The sequence below is a fragment of the Callospermophilus lateralis genome, chromosome 13 (genome assembly GCF_048772815.1).
Source record: "Callospermophilus lateralis isolate mCalLat2 chromosome 13, mCalLat2.hap1, whole genome shotgun sequence".
NCBI classification, from domain to species: Eukaryota; Metazoa; Chordata; class Mammalia; order Rodentia; family Sciuridae; genus Callospermophilus; species Callospermophilus lateralis.
This window is the reverse complement of record NC_135317.1, coordinates 45,861,826-45,884,903: the sequence shown is the minus strand read 5'-3', so window position 1 is coordinate 45,884,903 and position 23,078 is coordinate 45,861,826. Positions and strand designations below refer to the sequence as shown.

The 23,078-nt window shown below is 37.3% G+C and overlaps 1 protein-coding gene across 22 annotated transcripts in view; it reads right to left on the bottom strand.

Moving 5' to 3' along the window:
- Nucleotides 1-727: 727 nt before the first annotated feature.
- Nucleotides 728-23,078, bottom strand: part of Znf438 (zinc finger protein 438) — a 191,495-nt gene continuing 169,144 nt past the window's right edge. For all 22 annotated transcript variants that reach the window (XM_076831840.1, XM_076831841.1, XM_076831850.1 and 19 more), the window contains 3 exons: nt 14,690-14,773; nt 3,182-5,009; nt 728-1,830 (listed from right to left, as the gene is read on the bottom strand). In XM_076831840.1, coding sequence (XP_076687955.1) covers nt 1,212-1,830; nt 3,182-5,009; nt 14,690-14,773 — 2,531 coding nt within the window. In that variant the 3' untranslated portion in view covers nt 728-1,211. The remainder of the gene's footprint in view (nt 1,831-3,181; nt 5,010-14,689; nt 14,774-23,078) is intronic.

Below are 23,078 nucleotides of genomic sequence, written 5' to 3'. Positions count from 1 at the left end.
ATGACCACTTTCTTTTAGAACTAGACATTTAAAAAGATGACTTAAGACCCACTAGCTTATCAGAATTTAGTGCTTCCTCTGTTGGGTAACTTCCTGTATCTCAGAAAAATGTTATGACCATGCCTGGGCCAACCTTCAGGAAACAGGGCTGGCCACATGCACAGTACTTTCATGCAAAACCAGTGATTCTAGTGGGATGAATGCTCTGACTCTCCTGTCTCAGAAAATGATTTTGCAACCAGGATGGCCAGAACTTCAAATGGCAACTTTTCTGATTCAAGGTAATTTCCCAGGAATTAAAGAGGCAATCATTTACTCTTGACTTTCAAAGAGACTCCGGGCTTGAAAGGCACAGTTGTATCTAAAATTGATCAGCTAGCGACAACCCTCTGAAGTTACCTGGGAGTGAGAGAGAGAGCAGTTGAGACACCTACACATCTGGACTGAACCATCTAGTTCACTTTCCATGTTGTAAATTTCCTGGCCCCAAAGCCTATTTGAAAACAACTTTTTACCAAGAAAGCGGATTTCTTTATTAGCTGAAATGCTAAAAATTCTTTATTATTTTGATATGGAACATTAATAGCTGTGAGACTTGCCAAGTTATCTTCAAGGCAATATGCATTTAAGCAAATAGTAAAATCACACAAAAAACTAAGTCTTAAAAACATATACTTCAAATTATTGTAGAAGACAACCTGTGAAAAGACTGCTTGGCAGAGTATTCAAATACACCAGGGAATTTAATAAATATCAACATTTATCATCTAATTTGATACCATGGTTTGAATTGAAATGGAATTGTAACATGTAAATTCTTCACATTGTTCGTCTACGTAAGAAGAAAATATCTGAAAAAAAGGACACACACACACTCTCACACGCACACATTTTTACTGAAAATTATTTGAAGAACAACCTATAATCCTCTACATTTCAATCTCCAAATTTTGATCTTTTAATAAAGTCTAAGATAAAATAAAGCCAGTACATAGAATTTTAAAATCAGACTGCATATGGTTAGAAAAATATGCATCCAGGGCATATATTTTATTTCATAAGAAAATAAAACTATGTACAAAAATTATTTTTGTTCATTAATGTTGATTCTAATTCGTTTGATTCATAAAATTAAGTACCACCATAAAACACAAAGCTTTGATAGAAAGGTGCTAACAGAACTTTCTTTAACCCCAGTTTGCCTCAGGGTTTCATTTTCCAGTTTTACTGGAAAGTTCAATCACTCCCTGGTTTGAGAAAGTACTTAAAATAGCCCAAAGTTTGGAAGGGTCCTCACAGTTATGCCTGTGTTCCCAGTGCAGGAAGAGCTCCTCCTTCCTTCCCAGTGTCTGGGCACAAAGGAGGCAGTTAAAGCCTGAATGGGACCAGAGGAGAATGGCGTGGGGGCTGGGACACTCAGGGACCTGAGGTTGTTGTTCCCTTGGCTCATTTGCTCCTGGTTGACCTCCTTCATTTTCCATGAGTATTTCCACACCATTTTGGTGGTGAAGATAGAGTGGCCTTTTCAATTTAGGAAATGCACGGAATTCCTCCTCAGAGGAACAAGCCTTCACCTGCCTTCTTCTCTCAGGATGCTGTTTCCTGTCAGGAGCAGCATGTTTAACCAGAGCCTCCTGAGCTCCTTTGGTGCCTGGTAAGATTCCCTCTTGCAGCCTGCCCTGAATTTCCTCTCCATGAACATAAAGCAGATGGAACTTTATTTCAGCAAAAGACTGAGCAGTGATTTGACAACGGCCACATTTGATTTGTAATTTGACTTCATCTGCCTGGTTTAGAAGGAAGTCTTCTTCCAAGCTTGACTTGTTTTCCCTGAAACGGGGAAAAAGTCTATATAAGATTTCATGGAAAAACACAGTTGGAATTTTTCCTTTTATTTCTAAGCCCTTAGGGATATAAAACACATCTACAGTGAGAAGTACAAAGAATGGGGTAAACACAAAGAACCTAGAAAGCCAGAGCCTGGGAAGGACTCTAGCAGAGGGCACAGTGAAAGCTAACTGTCACACGTTTCTCAGGACACCTGGGTTCATTTACGAAGCGTCTGTGCCTTTCTGCGTCTCTTGGGCAAGCCACCTCTTCTTTGCTTCCCACAGGAACGGGGTACTCAACACGGAAGAATCAGGGAGTATCACGTCAGATGCTGCAGGGTTACTAGCTGCAACTGAAGGTGACTGTCCCCCAGCACTCACTGTTGCCCTCCCTATCCTTGAGCACAAAAGGCAGTTTGGACATTTTACTCAAACATCAAAATCTGACAACAGGAAAACAAGAAGGTTGGTTTCTTTGTACACTAGTGAAAAGCATGAGAGCAGAAGAGAAACTAAAACAAAAGGCAAGGAGATAGTAGGATAGGCACCCCTTTTTTATCGAGTATGACAGAGCAAGCCAAAATTGAATAGAAAATATGTTGAGCAAATGGAACAATGAAAAACAAGAGCCCAGAGAATTGAAAGGGCTGGAAAAGTTTTCTTTTCATGATGCTTTCTTAGCAAAGAATTAATTCTAGTGAAACTCCTTGTCACCTTGGTGGAAAGAGGATACACACAGCCCACACTGAGGGTATTTCCCTGGTTCATTACTGCTCTAAGGTCTGCTTGCCAGGCTTCCAAACTACATAGCTTATTTGTTTATGATGTGAGGAAGCAGTGCTTGAAAAAAGGAATGGCAGATTAACCTGGCCTGATGGGAAAAATGGGGCATGTTAGGTCTGGGTACCTTAGGGTGTGGCTGATGCAGCAGACCCCTGGAGACCCCATCAAGAGTCACCCTGTGTTATGGGCAGATGCTGCTGTTTAGATAGAAATTCTATGCACATAAATTTGAGGAAAATTATTTGTAAAGACTATCAGGAACTATATATGATAATTTACTATTTCATTTTTAGATGCAAGAATAACTTTCTGAATCTCAATTGTCCTGAGCACATCTCAAACTAGCATTTCTGCCTTGGCATACACAGGTTAAGAGTAATTAAAAATTATGACTGACCAGACACCAAAGACAAATGAGATCATTCTTTACAGAACCAGGGGGAACACTACCTTATGAAATCTTCACCTGAGAGATGTTTTTATAAAGTCTTTTTTGAATATGAAATCTTCCCCTCTTCCCCAAATCAAAACAGGCTTTTGTGCCAGACTTCCACTCTATTGGCACTCACCTCTCCAGGGGTCCCTCCATCGCTTGCATACTAGCATCTCTGTCCCTGTTCTTCTGCATGGCCCCTGGCTGTGGTTCACTGGGAGAGGGCTCAGTGCTGATCACAACCCTATGCACTTCTTTCAGATGGCCAAAATAGACTCGGATGTGACCAAACACTTTTGCACAAAACTCACAACACACCAGTTTCTTCAGACGATTTTCACTGTGATGAAGTCTCATGTGTGTGCTTAGGCTGCCTGAACGTACATAGGCCTTGCGACAAATCCGACAACTGTACGGCCGTTTGTTGGTGTGTGTATTCATGTGGTCTCGAAGGTGCTGTTTGAACTGAAAGTGGTGGTTACAAACGTGACATCTGTGCCAAGGCTTCTTAATGCCAGAGAATCCATTTCTGAACACAGAGCTGGGCTTAGAGGAGGGGTTGTCATTCTGCTTACAGCTGAGATATTTAGAATTATTTAACAAAGTGTCCTGTCCCAGGCTGCTGGGTGTTTGGGATGGTAGCACAGCTGCAGGAGAAGCTAGGGGAGCCAAAGCAGACACAACAATTACAGGTTTAGGCATAATGTTACGGTATTTTTTCAGGACCCCAGGTTTTTGGTCTCTGGATTCTTGGGGATCAGTTTTTGCCCTTTCTTTACTATCTCTACATTTATTAAGAATGCATTTCCTCCTTTTTCCTTGAAATGTCAAAATTTCATCTGGTATCTTTCGTTTTCTTCCTCTTCTCTTTGCTGCCCCACTGTTCAATTTTGTTTTGTGGTTGAGATCTACTTTGGTAACTGGACAAAAGGCACTTTCACAAAGACTCTGCTTTGACACTTGTGGAACAGGCATCTTACTGGCCATTTTGGTGGCTGTATTAAAGCCTTCCGTGGTGGAGAATCTCTTATCACAGTCTGACCCATGCCTAGGTAAAGAAAAATCTGCAGTATTGGCATCAGATTCAATTCTGCAAACCTCTTCTGTTTTCTTTCTAGAGTAGGGTAAGATTGGCAGCTTGCCGCTGGGGACTGAAGAGATCAATTGAACTGTACTGCCCAAAATGGCTGGTGATAAATTGGCTATGACTTTTGCATGATCAACTTGTTCTTTAAGTTTTTCACCGGCAATAGGAGGAGGTTTACTGGGGATTTTCTTGCTTGTAAAGTTTACTCTCTCTGAAATCTTTGGGAAGCTCTGCTTGGCTGAGAGCTCCCCTGGTATAGAGAATACAGGGGTGGCAGAAGGGGTCACATCTCCATGGTTGTTGATCACTGGAGATCTCGAGTCTCCATGGCCACTGCCACTTGTCAGTATAGCTGTGTTGATGCTGGCTGGGGCTTTGTCTAGTGATGGAAGCTGCTTACATGGACTGAGTTTATGTGGAAATTCAGGCTGGGCAGGTGCAGGAGGAGACATCTGAGGACACATCTGGGTTTGGGCAGGAGATTTGCTACAGCCACTCTCGGGAGGGCTCAGGATGGGTTTCTTTCTTGATTCCTTATTACTTCTTGGGGGTTGATATCGGGGAATAGGCAGTTTAAGATTTTCAGGCATTCTAGGTTTCTGAACTGGCTGAGGTGAGGCAACATGTGGCAAAGCAACAAGAGAAAATGTTCCCTCCTGGCCAGCTACCTGCATCAGAGCATAGTTCTGGGCAGGCATTCCCAGTGGCTTGATGGCGGGCCCCAGATTCCCCTGATCGGAGAGTGATGGTGAATGACATGGCAGCACTCTGGATGTTAGGACTTTGGGCACAATTTTTGGTGCAATGGTCCTAAACTGACTCTTATTCTGTAAACTTTTCCCACTCTGTATTGTTCCAGAAGGGTTGTTTGATTCACCTGAAATCATAATACAACATGAAAAGTTATTGTAGTGTAACTGTCCTGTTATTGAGAGTTCACATAATCATCTTATTCTACTTAGAACAGATTCCTTGATGTACCTCTTACCCTTCTGAGCAAATGCCCATGCCCTTCAAGATCCAACTTGAAGGTGAACTCCTGGCCAGCTTCACCAAGGATTATTATTCTCTTCTATGATTCCATAGCCCCTACTATAATACAGACTGTTTCTCATAATGATTTCTGTGTTTATGTGTGTCTCTACCGCTAAATATAGAGCTTCTAGAGAGGTGGGATGCTGTCCTCCTCCTCCTAATTCTGAAAGTCTATCCTCTCCATTTGCCCCAATTCTGACTCATCTTCACAAGCTAGGGCAACCCCACCTCTTTTCCTGATATCCTGAGCTGCAAAGTTTCCTCTGGTATATTCTGTTGTATATTTTATTTACTTTATATACATGCCCTGCTTTCCCTATTATCTTTATACTTTATGAGGGTAAAGCCTAAATCTTCGGTATGAAATAAATGTTTCTTATATCAAACTCATTTTTCATTCAATTTCAGGATACACCATTTGACCCACTGGCAGTGTAATTTGTTTTGCACTGTGGATGAATTCCAGACTGAATGCTAGCTTTGTTGTTGTCTCCCCATGTGACTTGTGAATTTCTTCTCACACCTTTCAAACTGTTTATGTGCGCTTTTGCAATTAAATCACCAGTATTAAAAAAGCTGATGTGACACCTTTAAAAAATGTTGAACAAAAACAATAAGATACAAAGTGATAAGTAAGGACATAGAGATGAAATTAAAAAAAAAAAAAACCACATGAATCACCCAAAAAGCACCTTCTAGGATACTAATAGGAACAATTTTAACTGATAGAATAACATTTCGTTCTCCCTCGATTTATTAGCCTGACCAAAGACCAATTTCTACAACCTTAGGAGAACAATTAAGGGGCCCTGCTTCTAACAACTGAATCATCTATTTTATTCCCTGAGGCTGCAAGGTCACAAGGCTGGCTGTGGAAAAGTTTCTAGTTTCTAAGTACTTCATATTAATCAAACTTCACTTCAACTCACATTTACTAGGCATCTACGCTAGTCTAAGAACTGGCCATTGCAAGTCTAAAAACCCTTTTGAAACTCACGGGACCACATGTGTTTTGCAATTTACACTTTCAAATTTTAGAAAAGTAATAAGAAGCATATATAAAATGTTACATAACATTCAGAGGTGCCCATAAGTAAACCTATTGCCACTTCTCATAGCAAAATACGTGAGTATCCATAAGTGAGACACATGAAAATCTTTAAATTGTCTTATTTCAGTTCAGGTTTTTGCCTATGAATGAGTTTTTATCAATTTTTTTGATAATTTTTTCTGTTTTCAAAGCTTTTTAGATTTTGAAATTGTGCATAAAGGATCAAAGAACAATTTGCTTCTAGGATGCCAGGGATATGAACATAGGTAGGTAGTTGACCATCTCATGAAACAGAATTAAAAATTGAAAAACCAACCTCAATTTGAATACCTAGTTATTGTACTATTCATTCAATCAGGAAGTTGAGTGTTTAAAACTGACATGCTTCAAATAAATAAGTAGCGTAGTAAGAATCAGCTGGGAAGTAGAGTGGCCAACTTATTAGAAAGCAATCAGTGGTGAAAAAGGAAAAGGATGCTATGAAACATTGCACATTAGAGTAAGAAGTAAAAGGACTCGTGCTGTGGTCTGGAAAAGTTGGACAAGGATAATCATTTGTCTATTGTTTTCTTTCTTAGTTTTGTCACCATGAGGTTCATGGCAAACTGATTAGCCAATCATTTCATAACACCCACCTCTGTGCATCACTATATTTCCTTCCTTATAATTTTAATTTTAAAATTCTATTTTCATTTTAAGCCTCATCTTCTCATCTTTTTGAGAAAAGTACTGGAGTTGTAAATAAATATATTAAATCAGGAGGCACAGAATTTGCAGAAAGCCTACAATTATTGATAGCTTTTGGTTACCTGAGATAAGACTTAGTAAGTAATTATATTAACAATTAATAATGGTCTTTGCATCTATATAACAAATCTGGGGTAGGAAAAGTACAGAAGAGAATACATTGGGTCTTTTATGTCGATTCCTACTCCTAAATGATTAAGCAGAAAATATTTACAGCAAGAAGAGCTAGAATAAAGGCTGTTTTGTCTTTATTCAGTCATAAATCCTCTCAAAACATGACAATAATACATCATAGCAAAAGACATACCTCACTTGCTGCTCACAGATAACTGTCCAATGGCTCTTCATCTCAGAGTGAAAGCCAAAGTCCTTGCAATGGCCTTAAAAGCCTCAGGCTATTTGGGCCTCAGGGGTGTCTCTGCCTTTTCCTTTACTTGCTTGCCTCCAGCCATCATGGCCTCTTTGCTGTTCCTTAAATGTGCTAGACAGGCACCTCCTCAGTGCTTTGCACTTGAAGTTCCCACTGCCCAGAACATTAAATCCCTAGTACCTGCTGCATCATTTCCTTCAAGGTTTTGCTCAAATGACCTCTTCCCTGTAAACGCTTCTCTGATGGCTTTATTTAATACTGTGTTACCATTCTGAATTTCTGCCACAGTTAAGATGTAGTTTGTGTCTCAGGGTGGATGTGTTGGAAGCTTTGGTTCCCAGGATGCTATATTGGAAGGCTGTGGGACTTTTAAGAGGTGGGGCTTAGGGGGAGGTCTTTGGAGCAGGGTGGGAAGGTCATGCCCTCTGAAGGGATTGAGGACATTCTCCTGAGAATCTGGTTAGTTCTTAAGAGAGGGATGTTAACAAAAGGCAGAAACTGACCTCATCTACCCTGTGCTGCTTGGACTTCTAACTCCAAATTTGGAGCTCCTTTTCTTCATAAGTAGCCTTCCTCAAGTATTTCATTATAGTAATAAAAAACAGACCAATGCAACAACTCATTCCCTTTTCTGGCTTTAATTTTCTCTAGAACACTTGTTCTGTCTATTATACTAAGCATATGCCTGCCTTTCCTCAATAAATGAATTCCTTGAGGACAGGGGGTTTGCCTGTGTCTTCAAGGACCTGGTACAGTGTTCCAGCAGTTTGGTAGAAATTAATAAATGTTTGTTGAATTTGTTAAGTGATGATAAAGTGACCAAAGAGAAAAATCAAGAATTGATAGATTATGCCCAACCAATTTTCTTTTAAAATGGAAAAAGAAGGAAACAATTTAAAAATAACTTTTAACATTTCATAATTTTGAAAATTAACAAATGAAAGAGAGGATATAGCTCTGGAACTTCTTCTTCTTCTTCTTCTTTTTTTTCCAATTTAACTCCATTAACTGCCAGAATAAGGAAGTAATTCAATATAATGATCAAATTCTTTAAAACAAAGGAGATGGTAAGGCCAGTTGACTATCAGAGGAAATAATAAAAGAGAACAGTAAATTATGCCATTGGTGTGTAAACTGATGTGGTCACAGTAACAATTGGTCTCTGTAGAAGAAATTGCTCTAAGAAAAATGACATACACTGAGAGAGGAGTAGGAGATTAGAGTGGAGAGAGGAACATGGAAAAGCTGAACCTCATAGGCAGAGCACGGTCATGCAACGTGAAGAAGAGCAGAAGCGACACAGAACAGAAGATGCAGCTAAAGCAACAACGAGTGTCAACCAATGTCAAGATCTCTAAAGGCTTATTCAGTTGGGAAGGAACTTCCTATTTTTTTAAATAACCAAGTAAAAGAAAGCAAACTTCCAAGAGTTAAGGGTTTCAGAAATGAAACTGGATATACTTTATAAAGCCATACCAAAATGGAATGAGCTGATTATGACATATGTAAAGTTAATGTGCTACGTCAGATATTCAAAGGTCTCCACATTATGGTGGCTGTCTGTGGTTGGGAACAAAGGACACTCCTGAAGGTAACTAGGTTGGCTCCAGCAAGGGAGAATGCAGATCAGTGTGAGAAGTGTGGGCAGCCTGAACTGACAGAGCCTGGATGACAGGTCTAGCACCTGCCAAGTGAGTTGGTTCCTAAGCACCCTGGATTTAAAGGCATGGAGGCTGGGGTAGAAAAGCTTGTCAGCCGGCTCATTTTCAATCATCACAAGCTAATCACAAGCTGTGAAGACTGTGAAGATAAGGCTTTATAGGGTAAATTTTACTTACTTTTGCCTGCCTGGATCTATCAGGAAGTACACAAAAAGAAGAGGGTCTCCCAGAAGTCCCATTTCCCAGAATCATTAGGGAAAGGGAATGAAACTGGTGCAATAGAAGAAACGCAAGGCAGAAGTGTAACAGGGACCTAGGCTGCCTTTGCTGTGCAGTTGAACCTGGTTTGTTGGCACCTACAGAGTCAGACTTCTGCCTTAGGACTCCAATAATGAAAGAGGAAAAACCGCAAAAAATGTATAAAAAATACCCCAAGCCCCAAGAATTACTTACATGTCCATCAACAGAGTGCTAATAAAATAATCATACAACTATATGATGTAACACTTTGCAGCAGTAAAAAAAAAAATGAATTAGATTGATGTGGAATACTCTCCAAGATGTGAAATTCATCGTATTATATTGTCTAGATTAAAAAGCTAGATACACACATAAATACTAGATACACACATAAACATATTCATGTATATGTACAGAACAGTTCTGAAAGGAAACAGAAGAGACTAGAGTTAGTGGAGGACTTTGTGAGGTGGGGTAATGGGGCGGATGTTTGAACTAGGACAGGCATTTATTTTCACTTAACACCCACTGCCTGCACGCAGGAGATGCTCATAAATTTTTGTTGAATGAATGAAAGGAAAACAAAAGTTTACTTATTTGAAGTAGTTTCTAAAAGCACTATCTTTTGGGATATTCGTGATGAATGTGTGTCTATGCCTAAATGACTATATCTAGATATGCACACTGGAATGATTCATGTCTTTTATTTTCCTTGACTACTTAATGACAAGAACTGCTAATGACCAGGGAAGTAATCTAGTAATCTGACAGGCAGCACATACTACCTCCTGAGGTTAAGCATTGAGAAGTATGAGAGCTCATTACCTCCCAAGGACAAGTGGAGTCCTGAGAATTGCTCCTCCAAATAATTTCTTCTTTAGGATGAAAGAAGGCAATTTGCAATAAAGGTCAGTTATGCTAGATTGACTTCAGTTTTTTTTTTAAAGTAGTTTGAACAATAGGAGTCCTTAGAGAAGATGAAAATGCCATTAAGTTTTAAAACTCTAAAATATTAAGAAAGTTCGATTGTAGGAAGTCTTTCTTGGCAATGTAGCTACAACAGTGTTTTTTCCACCATACGTTTACAAGGCCTTTCACAGAGGGTGTGATCTAAAAACCCTCACCTACACCTACTAAATTACAGATCTTAGAGAACTCTGTACTAAATAATGAGCAGTAGAAATTTCCACTGACATTCATAATTTCTGAAAATCCTACAAAATTACCCATAACAGAGTTAAAGAGACTCACAGGACTCTCAGGTACTAAACATGGGCTTTTATTAACTGAAAACATAAAAGGCTAACTTAGTAAAATTAATTTTGTACAATTATTCAATGAGAATACTTAATATTAGGATTTTAAATGTGGGCTATTTTTAATATGTTAAGCATATTAAAGTAACTATTTTGAAAAGTGACATTTACAGTTGGGGAGAAATTGATTTAACTGTGGAGTAAAAGGGAACTGGGAGATGCTGAGTTCTTATTATGGTCTAGAACCTAGGCTAGGTCTTTTAATTGAACTCTCACCCAGATTCCACAAGAAAGTACTATTGTTCCCTCTTTTAAAATACTATGAAAAATGAAGCTTGAGGAAGTTAAGAAACAAGTAAGGTTCACAGAACCCTATCTGTCCCATTCCAATTTGAAGCAGTGACTTTCCTTCATTCTTTCTTCAGAGGGGGAAAATTAAATACAAAGTAATCCTAATTAATTCCAAAATATAAAACCATTTCTGAATTTTAAGGAGAAAAAAAAACATTTGAAATAGAACTGGCTTTATTCAAAAATTCCTATTACCATTAAACTGATACTTCTGGAAAGCCCACTTGAAAGAGAAAATTAATGGAAAATTAAGTCATCTGAAAGTACAAGCCAATTTTTAGAGTCACATTTGCCACATACTGTCCATAGGATTCTAACAAATGCAGAAAGACTACCAGACATTTGTTTGGAGAATGTGCAGTGTGTTCTCCACCTCCTCCATCACCAGAGGATTGGATCTGATGGATATTGTTTGCATGTTAGAGGCAGCGGGAGGAAGAATGAGAGCTCAGTAGCACTAGGTGCCAATGTCTAACTCAGCTTTATCATAATCTTTCCAAATGCAGCTGGCATAATTAAGAGACAAGTGCATGGGGCAATTCTCTAGATAGCTACAAACAACTCACTTCCTGATTTCCACTGGCAGAACTGAGGCTGCTTTGTTGCTTCTAAACAAAGTTGTTCCCGCTCATCTCTGGTTTGGGCAGAGTTCCATTATTCCATCTGTTGGGGCCCATGGGCCTACTGCTAAGCATGTTAGGATGGAACAAGCAGGGGAGTGTCCCCGGTTCTTGAAACAGGCCCCCTGGATCCAGGCTCAGAACGAAAGTGCTGCCAAATCAACCGCTAAGGAGCCAACATTTTTAGGTGCTGTTTAGGTTTTAATTTTATTAAACTAAAAACCCTATTTACAATTTTATTTGTTGGCATCCCTGTTTTCCCTCCCACTTGGAATTCAAATAATAAATTCCAGTTGGGGTTCAAACTGTTTCCCAAGATGGTCTCTGGTTAAAATAAGTGTGGTAAAATCCTGGAGAAGTTTGAGATAAAAATAATGTCTTATAACACAAGGGAGCTCAATTTAATTTTGTCAAAAAACTATAAACACATTTAGCCATTGCCTACCCAATCTTCTAGTGCTGTCCAGGATCTGCAGCAATAGGCAGAGTCAGTAAGAATTTACTGAGTGTTAACTGTGGAGTGTGCACAGTAAAATGTGCTGGAAATAGGCACAAGTGTCCTTTTGTTTCAAAGTACTCAAGATGCCAAATATAATTTCTAGTCCTTGCATCTCCAGCACAAAGGCCTGAAGTCATCATTATCTCAGACCCAAATATCAGGCAATTGAGATAAGCACATTTCCAACTGGACATCTTGTGTCCCGTTTCTAATTGTCCATTCCCTTTGGCACATCTGTCCTGCTTTGCTGACCTATGCTCTTGGCTAACTCCCTCCCTTCGTCTCCTAATGCCAGTACCTAGCAGGCACCTTCCACTCAGCACAACCCTGTGAGAGTCTGTCAAACAATGAATTCCTCACCTCCTTAGCAAGAAAGGGAATTCTTATTTTCTGAGCAGCTGAGTTTCTTTCTTTCTTTCTTTTTTTTTTTTAATATTTATTTTTTAGTTTTAGGTGAACACAATATCTTTATTTTCCATTTATGTGATGCTGAGGATTGAACCCAGTGACTCATGCATGCCAGGCGAGCACTCTACCACTGAGCCACAACCCCAGCCCCTGAGTTTCTTTCTTGATGACTGTTGCTTAAATATTATTCCAATGATAAGTTATATTTTATGTGTCAGGTATTGTTAAAAAAATACTTTACATGCATTATCTCATTTGATTTCCATGATAACCTGAGTGAGGAATTCCTGTTGAGCCATTTTCTAGTAAAGATTTCCAAGATGGTGAACAACAGTGCTGGAACCCAAATCCTGGCCCACTTGTCTGCATGGGCTCTCCCCGCTCCTCCTTGTATAGATTGTAAACTACTGTGAACAGTTATGGCCACCATTATAGTCTCTGAATTTTGGGGTTCAGACAGTTTGGTTTTGATGCCTGGCTTTGTCATGTACTTGTGGCTTTGGCCAGTCACTCTGTTGTGCCTAAATATCGTCATCTATGAAATGGGCATAACAGTACACTAGCTACTGGAATTAAATGAGAAAAATATTGATGAAGGTGCCAGGGTGGTTCCTATCACTTTAGACAGACATTTAGCAGATAGTTTCCCATTTTCTCTTCTAGGAAGGATTAAGTTTCTGATGCTTACTTAATGTGGGAAAATAAGCACAGAACTTGAGGGCTCATCATATGGAAATAGTTCTGAATCTTTAAACTAATGTTTCCTTTTTGAGAGGTAAATGAAGGAAAGGGAGACAAAATAGCTATTATTCGCTAATGAGGATCCCCATAAAACTATATTTTTTTTCTCTGCAGCCTCTCTGATGACACCCACTTGGGCAGCTCAGCAGTCGATAACATCTGATTCATCCTGTCAGTATCACTTACTCCCTCTCCTCCCCCACCCCATATGTCAGTTGACAAAGTGTTAATTGGATTAACAATTCAGTGTGAACAGGAGCTAACATGTGCATTTCAAAGAGCTATTTTGTGGGGACACTCCTTGCTTTTGTTTATACAGAATAGTGAAACCAATTGTTGCTCTTTTTAAAAATGTTTATTGGTTCTTTTTAGTTATATATGACCATAGAATCCATTAGGATATAATTAAACAAGCATGGAATATATCTTATTCTAATTAGGACCTCACTGTTGTGGGTATACATGATGGTGGGATTCACTTAGGTATTTTCATATATGCACATAGGAAAATTGTTAGATTCATTCTACTGTCTTTCTTATTTCAATTGTTGCTCTTAAACCTAGCAGGAAAGAAAGTAACTAACAGGCATTCAGTTCAGCAAGAGTGAGTCAGGCCAGATCTCAGTGGCCCTGTGAGTGAAGGCACCTGAAGTGGGGTTTGGGATACTGGCCACCTCTCTGGAGACAGTGACAACAGCCATGATTTCTCAATTCAGGAGTGAAAAGATGTGGGCTCTCAAAATGGGTAGGGACAGGGCAACCAAAGGCACTTAGTTATAGATTTAGTATTTTGCTGAGTAAAGCATTAACAAATGTAAAGATAGCTTGAATTTAGAAAGAGGAGTTGGGCACCAAAGGGAAAATACAGTTCATTAACTGAATAAATCAGATATATTTATATCAGGAAGTAAGAGGAAACAAGCATTCTTTATGGGAGAATTTAAAGGCTGATTACTTCAAATATTAGTGACAATAAAAGAAAATTACACAAGTGGTTTGTTAAATTCAAGTAACTATCTTTTTGAGGACACATAATTAATGTACCAAGTGAAAAGTAAATTTAAAAAGCTTTATCATTTAAAATACATTTAAATATTTCTCAATTTCAACAAGTGTCTTCTTCATCTTAATTGAGCCCTTTTTATTAGTTCCTATCCCTGGGAGAACTTATTTTGATTTCAAGAACTTCTGATGAAAAACAGCTGAAAACCAGATGAGATACTTGTTTTTAATACATGTAGAAAGAAGTTGTTTATCTTTTTTGGAAAAATAATTTGTAGCACGCACAAAATTTTATTCATTATTATACAGCAGTCAATATCCCAAATCTGGGGATAAATAAATAGCATAAAAATTTAGTGAAGAGTTAATGACTTTTCAAGGACACTCAGCAAACCAGATGGAAAATTCTGAAATGCCTTAACCCCATTTTCTCATTATTCTTTTTGTTGTTAATATTACTAGAATTGCTAATATTCACTTGATTCCCAGTTGAAATTTAAACCTTGATAAAAAACATTTCACTTGGTCAAAGCAGCAGATCATTTAATCTGACATCCTACCACCCACAAAAAATACCTGTGCAGACTGTCTTTCCAGGAGAATCCAGCATTTGTGGAGTTAGGTGTTTCTCAACAGGACTGGTAGACATGGAATCATCTCCTGTAGAAAAAAACTTTGGTAAATGGAACAAATTTATCATTGCAAGCAATCTTAAACAACCAATAAAAATAGCTCTTTCTAAAATTTTCCTTAGGATGATTTTTAAAAAAAATTTATTTGTTCTTTTTAGTTATACAAGGCAGTAGAATATATTTTGACATATTATACTTATGTGGAATATGACTTCCCTTTTTTGTAGTTGTACATGTTGTGGAGTTACACTAGTCATATATTCATATATGAACATATAGGAAAGTTATGTCCAATTCATTCTACTGGCTCTACTATTCCCATCCCCTGTCCCTTCCCTTCATTTCCCTTTCCCTTTGTCTAATCTGATTAACTTCTAGTCTCCCCGCTTAGCTTATTGTGTTAGTGCCCACAAATCAGAGAGAATACTCAGCCTCTGCTTTTTTGTGGGGGATTGGCTTATTTCACTTAACATGATAGTCTCCAATTCTATTCACCCATTTACCGGCAAATGCCATAATTTCACTCTTTTTTATGGCTAGTATTTCATTGCATATATGTACCATATTTTCTTTATCCATTCATCTGCTGAAGGGCACCTAGGTTGGTTCCATAGCTTAGCTATTGTGAATTGAGTGCTATTAACATTGATGTGGCTATATCACTATAGTATGCTGATTTAAAGTCTTTTGGGTATATACCAATGATTGGGATAACTGCATCAAATGGTTCCAAGTTTTCTGAGGAATCTCCATTCTGCTTTTAAGAGTGGTTGCACCAATTTGCAGTGCCACCAGCATTATATGAGTGTACTTTTTCTCCCACATACTCACCAATATTTATTGTTATTTGTATTCTTGTATGCCATTCTCACTGGAGTGAGATCAAAGGGCTTTTTCTTTTTTAGTCTTATATTTATATAGCATTTGCAATAGTTATATATTGGGTATGACTAGAGAGATGGCAGTTGATGAAGAAAACCTTTTCTTTAGTGGGATAAACAGACAAGGTTTGAACGTCAGAATATGTAGTCAGCTGGAACAATTAAACTAGGACACATGCAGAAGGTTGGAAGTTTCTAACTTTTGGTTTAAATACCATGATTATGAAACTAAAGTGGTTAAGAGCACAATGTTTCAGTAATACTAAAAAGAATCACAACAATTATTATTTTTATACTGTAATTTCAAAAGTAGGTTTACTTTATATAGATTGGGCACTTTTGAGGCATATGCAAACTGCACTTAAAAAACAAGGGGTGAGGGGGTAGCTTAGTGGCAGAGGGCTTGCCCAGCACACATCATACCCTGGGTTTTATTACCAGAACTAAAAAAAAAAAAAAAAAAAAAAAGAAGTCCCACTGTTTTGCAGTCTTATAGATGCTTTGTCTTCACATTTGATTTATCTTCAACTCACACTGATTTACAACATTTTTGCTATAAGTTTTTCTATACTTCATTCAGCTCATGATTCTGAAGTACCAATGCAAGAGGTTGGACAGCCATGGATCTTTTGGAGATAAAGTATGCCCTTGTTATGGTTTCATTGATAATATTTTTTTTAACATTGCTGTTGGTAAGTCTTCACTGTTTCTTCTTTAATCAAGGCATAACTTTCTTTAACATAGAAAGACCACCTACAATACTAATATTTAAAAAAAAATAAAGAAAAAGAAAATAAAGTACTAGGCACTGATGAACACTCAGATAACTGGATGTATAGTAGTTACCTGGGTGGAGCTAATCAGATCAGATGAATATGACTCCAAGGTAGACCTCATATAATCAGATTCTGACCCAAGCATCAAAGGCAAGAGTCATCAAAGTTTGAAATCTTTGGTGATTACTTTGAATTTCTTTTCTTTGAATTCTGCTTGGTTTCTCCTCCACCAATCTCTTTATTCTTCTTTGGTGATAACTATAAAATCTGGTTGAAGGGAACATTTAATCTTATCTGCTAGTTAGGAGTATGTATGAGTTAACTACTCATTTTCCCTAAGAGATGGAATGATTATCTACCTGCCTGTGTTCTCTTGTCCTAGGCCATGCTTATGTGTAAGCTTAGGTAATATTCTAGTTTTCCAGTACCGGCTTCATGACTGATCATCATGGGCACTCCCAACAGATCATAGGTTCACCCCACCGCTCGCTGTCTTCCTATGGCACCTTCCCCAACTGGCCCCCACCTTGTATACTCCACTCCCATTGCTTGTTAATTAGTGCTGCAGAATTCAACCACTATGACACTAGACAGCATCACAAGCTTTCTAGTCTCAAAATCAGTTCCAGAGTCCTATCCCACAATCCATTTACTTGTCCCTAACAGACCCCCTTTGGTTCCTAACTGGGGATTGCCCAGATTTTTCCAAGGCACTTTGAATTCCATTCCCCCACAAGCAGGGCTGTTGTCTCTACGGTTTTTTAACATTGACTTCATTGAAAAAAGAGAGGCCAGTAGGAGGAAAACATTCCCTGACCCTTTTTCCCACTTCTAAACATACCTTCTATCTTTGATTAAAACCACCCAAATAATAACTTTTCCAGGATAGGAGAAAGGAAGGTAAAATACTATGATTCTACATACGAAGCTTCTCTGCCTCAAGCCCTGAAATATTAGAATTAAAAAAATATGCACATTAGAACAGAGAGATGGAGGTTACTAACCCTAGTGCTCCTAGTGCTGCTTCAGGGAGACCACTGAGACCACCACTGAGCTCTCCAGCACTCAGGGAGACCCTTCATGACCAATCTGTCTACAAGTAGCTGCTCAGTCTCATGGGATCATTTGAAGTTTTCTTTTTCAATATTAATTGTCTTGTCCTTCGTGGTATAATAATAAATATCATGATATTATATTATAGTCTAGTCTCCTCCCATTAGAATATAAGTGTAACAAAAGCAGGTATTGTTTCATTCATTGCAGGAACTGTCGCTCAATCAATGTCTGGCAGTTGCACAATACAGTATATATTTACTGAATGAAGGGACTATTAATTCTCAATTTTATTGTCTTGCTTTCTCCTCTGCATTTGCTAAGCAAATAAATATATTTAAAAAAACAGTAAAGGGTCATTGGGCTCTATCTTCTATTCTAGCTATAGTTACACCTCCTTCCTTCATGAGAAAATATATTGCAGGTATATATTCCTTGTCTTTAATGATCATTTTCTATTCTCCCCTCAACCCCCTAGAATCCTTAAATTCCATATGAAGTACTAAATGACAGTTAGGAGTCAGACTGAGTGCTCACACTATTATCTCACTTAACTCCCCACTATTTTTTTGGTATATTAACATCCCCAGTTAATGGATATGGAAAGTTGAAAATTTCTTGGAGGGTCACAAAGCTGACGAATGATGGATTTGAACCCAGGTCTGTCTGGCACTACAGCTCTTCTTCCTTCACTCTAAACACACTAAGGTGTTTTGTAATTTGTCCGTTATGTATTAGTCTCCTCCAAAGGCTGGTGAGTGTCACATAACCCATCTCAATGTGGAGAAAATAAAAATCTTTTTGACAAAACTTTTTTCTGATCAGCAGTGTAATTACTGGGGCAGGGAGAAAGCTTCCTTGTTTTAACAGGACTCTATAGCATGCATGATGGGCAGGTAGTTAATGAAATTTATACAGAACAATTTTCAATGCTTTAACACTTAAAAGCCAGGCTTCTTATATAGGTGGATTCCTTTTATAGAGCTTCTGGTGAACAAATTAGGTTTATACCAGTATACAAGTTCTTTTTTTAAACATTTATTTAGTAATAGTTGGACACAATATCTTTATTTTATTTATTTATATGTAATGCCAAGGATCAAACCCAGTGCTTTGCACATGCTAGGTGAGCGCTCTACCGCTGAGCCACAACCCCAGCCCCACCAGGATGCAAGTTCTCTAAAGCAAAAATTACACAATAAATTCATGAAATTTAAGCACTGACAGAGCACTTTCGTTAATGAGCAAAAATAAATGAATAAAAACCTATTACAAAGGTCTTTTATAATTAAAAAATAAAACAAATATCTTAGATATTTCTAATCCTGTATCACTTGCTATGAAAACCAAGGACACCCAAGAACATTAGGACTGAAAGAAAAGGTCTAAAAATGTTAAAAGAATTTCTAAATTCCTCATGTGGCAAGTCCTGCTCTTTTAAGTAAACATGATAAAACACCAGTGCTATGATGTGTGGCCTTGTCGGGGGAATGTTCCTTCTGGGGCTGGGGAAGAGTTCCTTAGAAACAAGAAGACAAATTACATAGTACATGTAAGTTAGAGAACATAGACCTGCTTTGGTTCTTGCACTTACTGCTAGAATAAATCTGAGATAATAATGCTTATTTTTTATTGACCTTGGTTCTTTTCTTTGCAAGAGAGGATTAGACGAGCAAGGTGTTTTTTAAAAAATAGTGCGCAGAATTTGGAGAAGGTCCCAACACTTTTTTTATACTAACACTGAGATACCATTTGCCTTTTCTGCTGTGTTGATGTCTACGTGTGCTGCACTGGTAGAGCAAAATAAATACTGGGTAAAATTGCTCTACCACCTCAGTCTGAATTGAGGCACTGACAGCAAGCTAAACTGTCATATTCTCCACAGTCACACGCATAGCAGAACAATAAACAAGCAGTATGAACTTACATTAAATCTTGATCCTTGAGCACATGCCTTTTCACTATTTTGTGTGATGAAATGGTTCACAGAGAAGCATGATGGCTGCCTTGAAGAAAAGCATTCTATTCATCTGTGAAACTAAACTAGCCGCTTTTGCCCCATGGAAAGCATTCCTATCTGAAAGAACATCTGACAGATGTGTGTTGAAATATATTGAAAGAACACAGTCAGATTTGGGTACCTGGTAGACAGGTTCTCAAAAATAAACAAATGGAGCTTTCATTACAAGAAAAAACTGAAAATATTTGTTGTCAACGATGAAAATCATCTTTTGAGAGGCAACTGGGAAACTAGGATTCACCATCAGAACTTGAAGCTTTCTAATACAGGTGCTTTTCCACTTATGAGGAAGTCAAATACTAATAAGTCCATTTGTTAAGATGAAGAGATTGCAAGTGGAAAATGCATTTTATACACCTAAGGTACCAAACATAGCTTGGCAACTGTATACTCTGGACTACTGGATATTTACCCTTGTGATCTCATGGCTGATTAGAAACTGTGGCTTGTTTCATGAGAAAGTTTCAGGAGAGTTTCTTATGAGAGTGTCATACCACATATTGCTAGCCCAGGAAAAGATCAAAATTCAAAATTTAAATATGGTTTCTACTGAATGTGTATTGCTTTCACAATACATGTGTGTACTGCTTTATCCTTTCTTACTAGGGTAAAGTTAAAAAAAAGTAAATTTGGGGAGCATACTTAAGCTCTTTCCAGATGAGACTGGTGGTTACATTAGTGAATATTCTAAAAATACTTTCTAATAAAGCATATGGAAGATCTTCAAAAGTCAGTAAACTAGTTTGTTATCTCTTTCTCTCTTTTCTCTTTTGATATGTGGGATCAAACCCAGAGCCTTGTGCATGCTAGGTAAGCACTCTACCACTGAGCTACACCCTAGCCAGGGAACTAATGTTTTCTAAATGACCAAAGTATGGTACTGAGACATTAAATAAACTCATTCATGCAAAAAACAAACAAACAAACAAACAAAACAGAATATAAAAACTACACTGACATGATTTAAAATTTCACATTGTAACTAAACTTTAAGAAGAATAATCTGAGAAGTTTTGGTATATATACATAAAATCTTGATCCTTGAGCACATGCCTATATATATATATATATATCTCCAATGATCTGAAAAGGAAAGTTGGATTTTTCCTTTAATATTTTAACATAAAACATAGCAGAGCAGAACCAAATATGGGACTCAGAAAGCATCTTCAATAAGCCAGACTTCAAAAATATTTGCAAAAAACATAAGTTAATGTCTGTCTTCTAAATTTGTTTCAGAAAATACTTAATTTTGTTAAACTAGGTTATTTATGCTAAGATGTAATGAGCTCATTGTTATATTAAAATGAATTCATACATATGCAGTTTCTGCTTATAATCACTATTATGGTGATTATAAATTCCTCATGTGGCAAGTCCTACTTAGATTGTCTTTAGAGTTCTCAATAATTTTTAAGAATGCAAAGTTGTTCTGAAACTAACATGCTTGAGCAGCTGAATTAGATAAGATCTGATATTTAATCTCTTTTGAGAGTCTATGATAGTGTGTGTGGGGGGGTATCAAGTCTGGAGATATTTTGCTTGTTTTGTAAGATTTTATTCCTTTCACATTTGTTTCCTTGAGAATATAATATGGCAGCTCAATAAGAGAATTTTGGTAATAAAGTGTTAAAATGTAATTTGTCCTGATAAAATATTTATTATTAAAATATTACTAGCTGACAACATTAGAACACAGGTTAAATAATAAAATTCTTGACAAAAATCTTCCAAATATATAATACTTCAGAAACTTATCTTACTTAATTTGAATTGATATTCATAGACTATGTCATAAATCATGTTGAAACGGATTCCCAATTTGAAGAAATATCACCAGATTTTCTTGGTAGTATATATATTTAGACTGCTGTTTTAAAAAGCAAGATGCATTCAAAATCATTTAAAATTATTTTATCAAAACCAAATTACCATAAGGTGCTCATTCTAGTATAATCTGGATGCTGGAATTTCTGTAAATATTTTTAGGATTTTGATGCCAATTAATTAAGAGACAAGAACATTATGTTGACTATTAAAAGCATTACTAGTGATTTATGAATTTCTACTCCTACTAATATTATACTTTTAGGACAAAAATGCCTACCTTATATTTTTGGCCTGCTGAACATCCTAAATACCCTATCAAACTACTTGGCTTTTATCCTCGCACAACTCATCATACCAACCATCTGCATAAATAAAGATGCAAGCATCTGCTATATGGCAAATGGTCTCAGGGGCAGATGTTTCTATCCTTGTGTTCATGTCATTGGGGCTGGATACATTATTTGAACAGATGTACACAATCTGAAAGTGTTGTGTCCCACAGTGAAATGTTTCCAACTGCTTTCTATCAAAGTACATAAATGCTATTTGCACCTGCATTTATGTTAATGATATAAAGGCAGCAGGGGTTCTGACAAAGTGAGATGTGATGCTATGAAATATATTTACATGGTTAATTGGAATTTCTGAGACTATGCTGCCAAACGGCCACACTGACATTGATACATGCTTGAGTAAATTGTCTGATTACCAGCGTGCTTTTTAAGTATTAGAAATATGGTTATTTCAAAACAACAAAATAATTAATTATCTGAATCTACTAACTTTAATATTTTATACCAAAATAAAATATGCATGGTCTACTTGATAGGTTTTAGGCCACCCAGGCCGTTTCCAAGGATAGGTCTACAGATATGTATGTGTTTTCCATTTGTTCTTCTGTCAACACATAACATGCTAATAATGCACAGTGGTACTTTGCAGAAGTTATTACATCAGAAAGTTCCAATTTCTAACATTAAGGAGTTAACCAAAACCAGCTTGAAAATGTCAATTTGTACTTGGTCTGTGACATAAAATGGTACCAAAAGTCCAAGAACAGCATTTACACCACTTGTTAAGATCAAAATGTTTCCACATGTATTTCACATATTTGGAAACATAATATTTTGGTAATACATAAAGAATGATTTTTTTTTTCCCTCTAGTAACGAGGTCACAAAGTAATGCTAACCACTAAATGCAAAGCACTAAACTCTAGTGGTTCTCCTTGCTACTACTGTGCATTTATATGCAAGGGCTGGAGAGTCAAATAAGTTACAATAGTAATTTTCTTTACAGCTTTACTAAGCTAAAAGGTTGTGGTCAATTTCAAATAATACATTACTACTTTTATTAATTTGAAATTTATAATATTAACTGTGCTCAAAGACATTGTATTTGAGATAAATATTATCCAAAATTACTTTTTAAAAAAATTTATTTATTCTAATTTGTTATACATGACAGCAGAATGCATTTCAATTTATAGTACACATCATAGAGCACAATTTTTAATGTCTCTGGTTGTACACAAAATAGTCACACCATTTGTGTCTTCATACATGTACTTAGGGTAATAATGTCCTTCTCATTCCACAGTCTTTCTTACCCCCATTTCCCTTCTCTTACCTTCCCTTCCCTTTGCCTTATCTAAAGTTCTTCCATTCCACCCATGCTTCCCTGCCCCATCCCCATTATGGATCAGCATCCTCATATCAGAGAACAGATGGCCTTTGGTTTTTGGGATTGGCTTACTTCACTTGGCATAATATT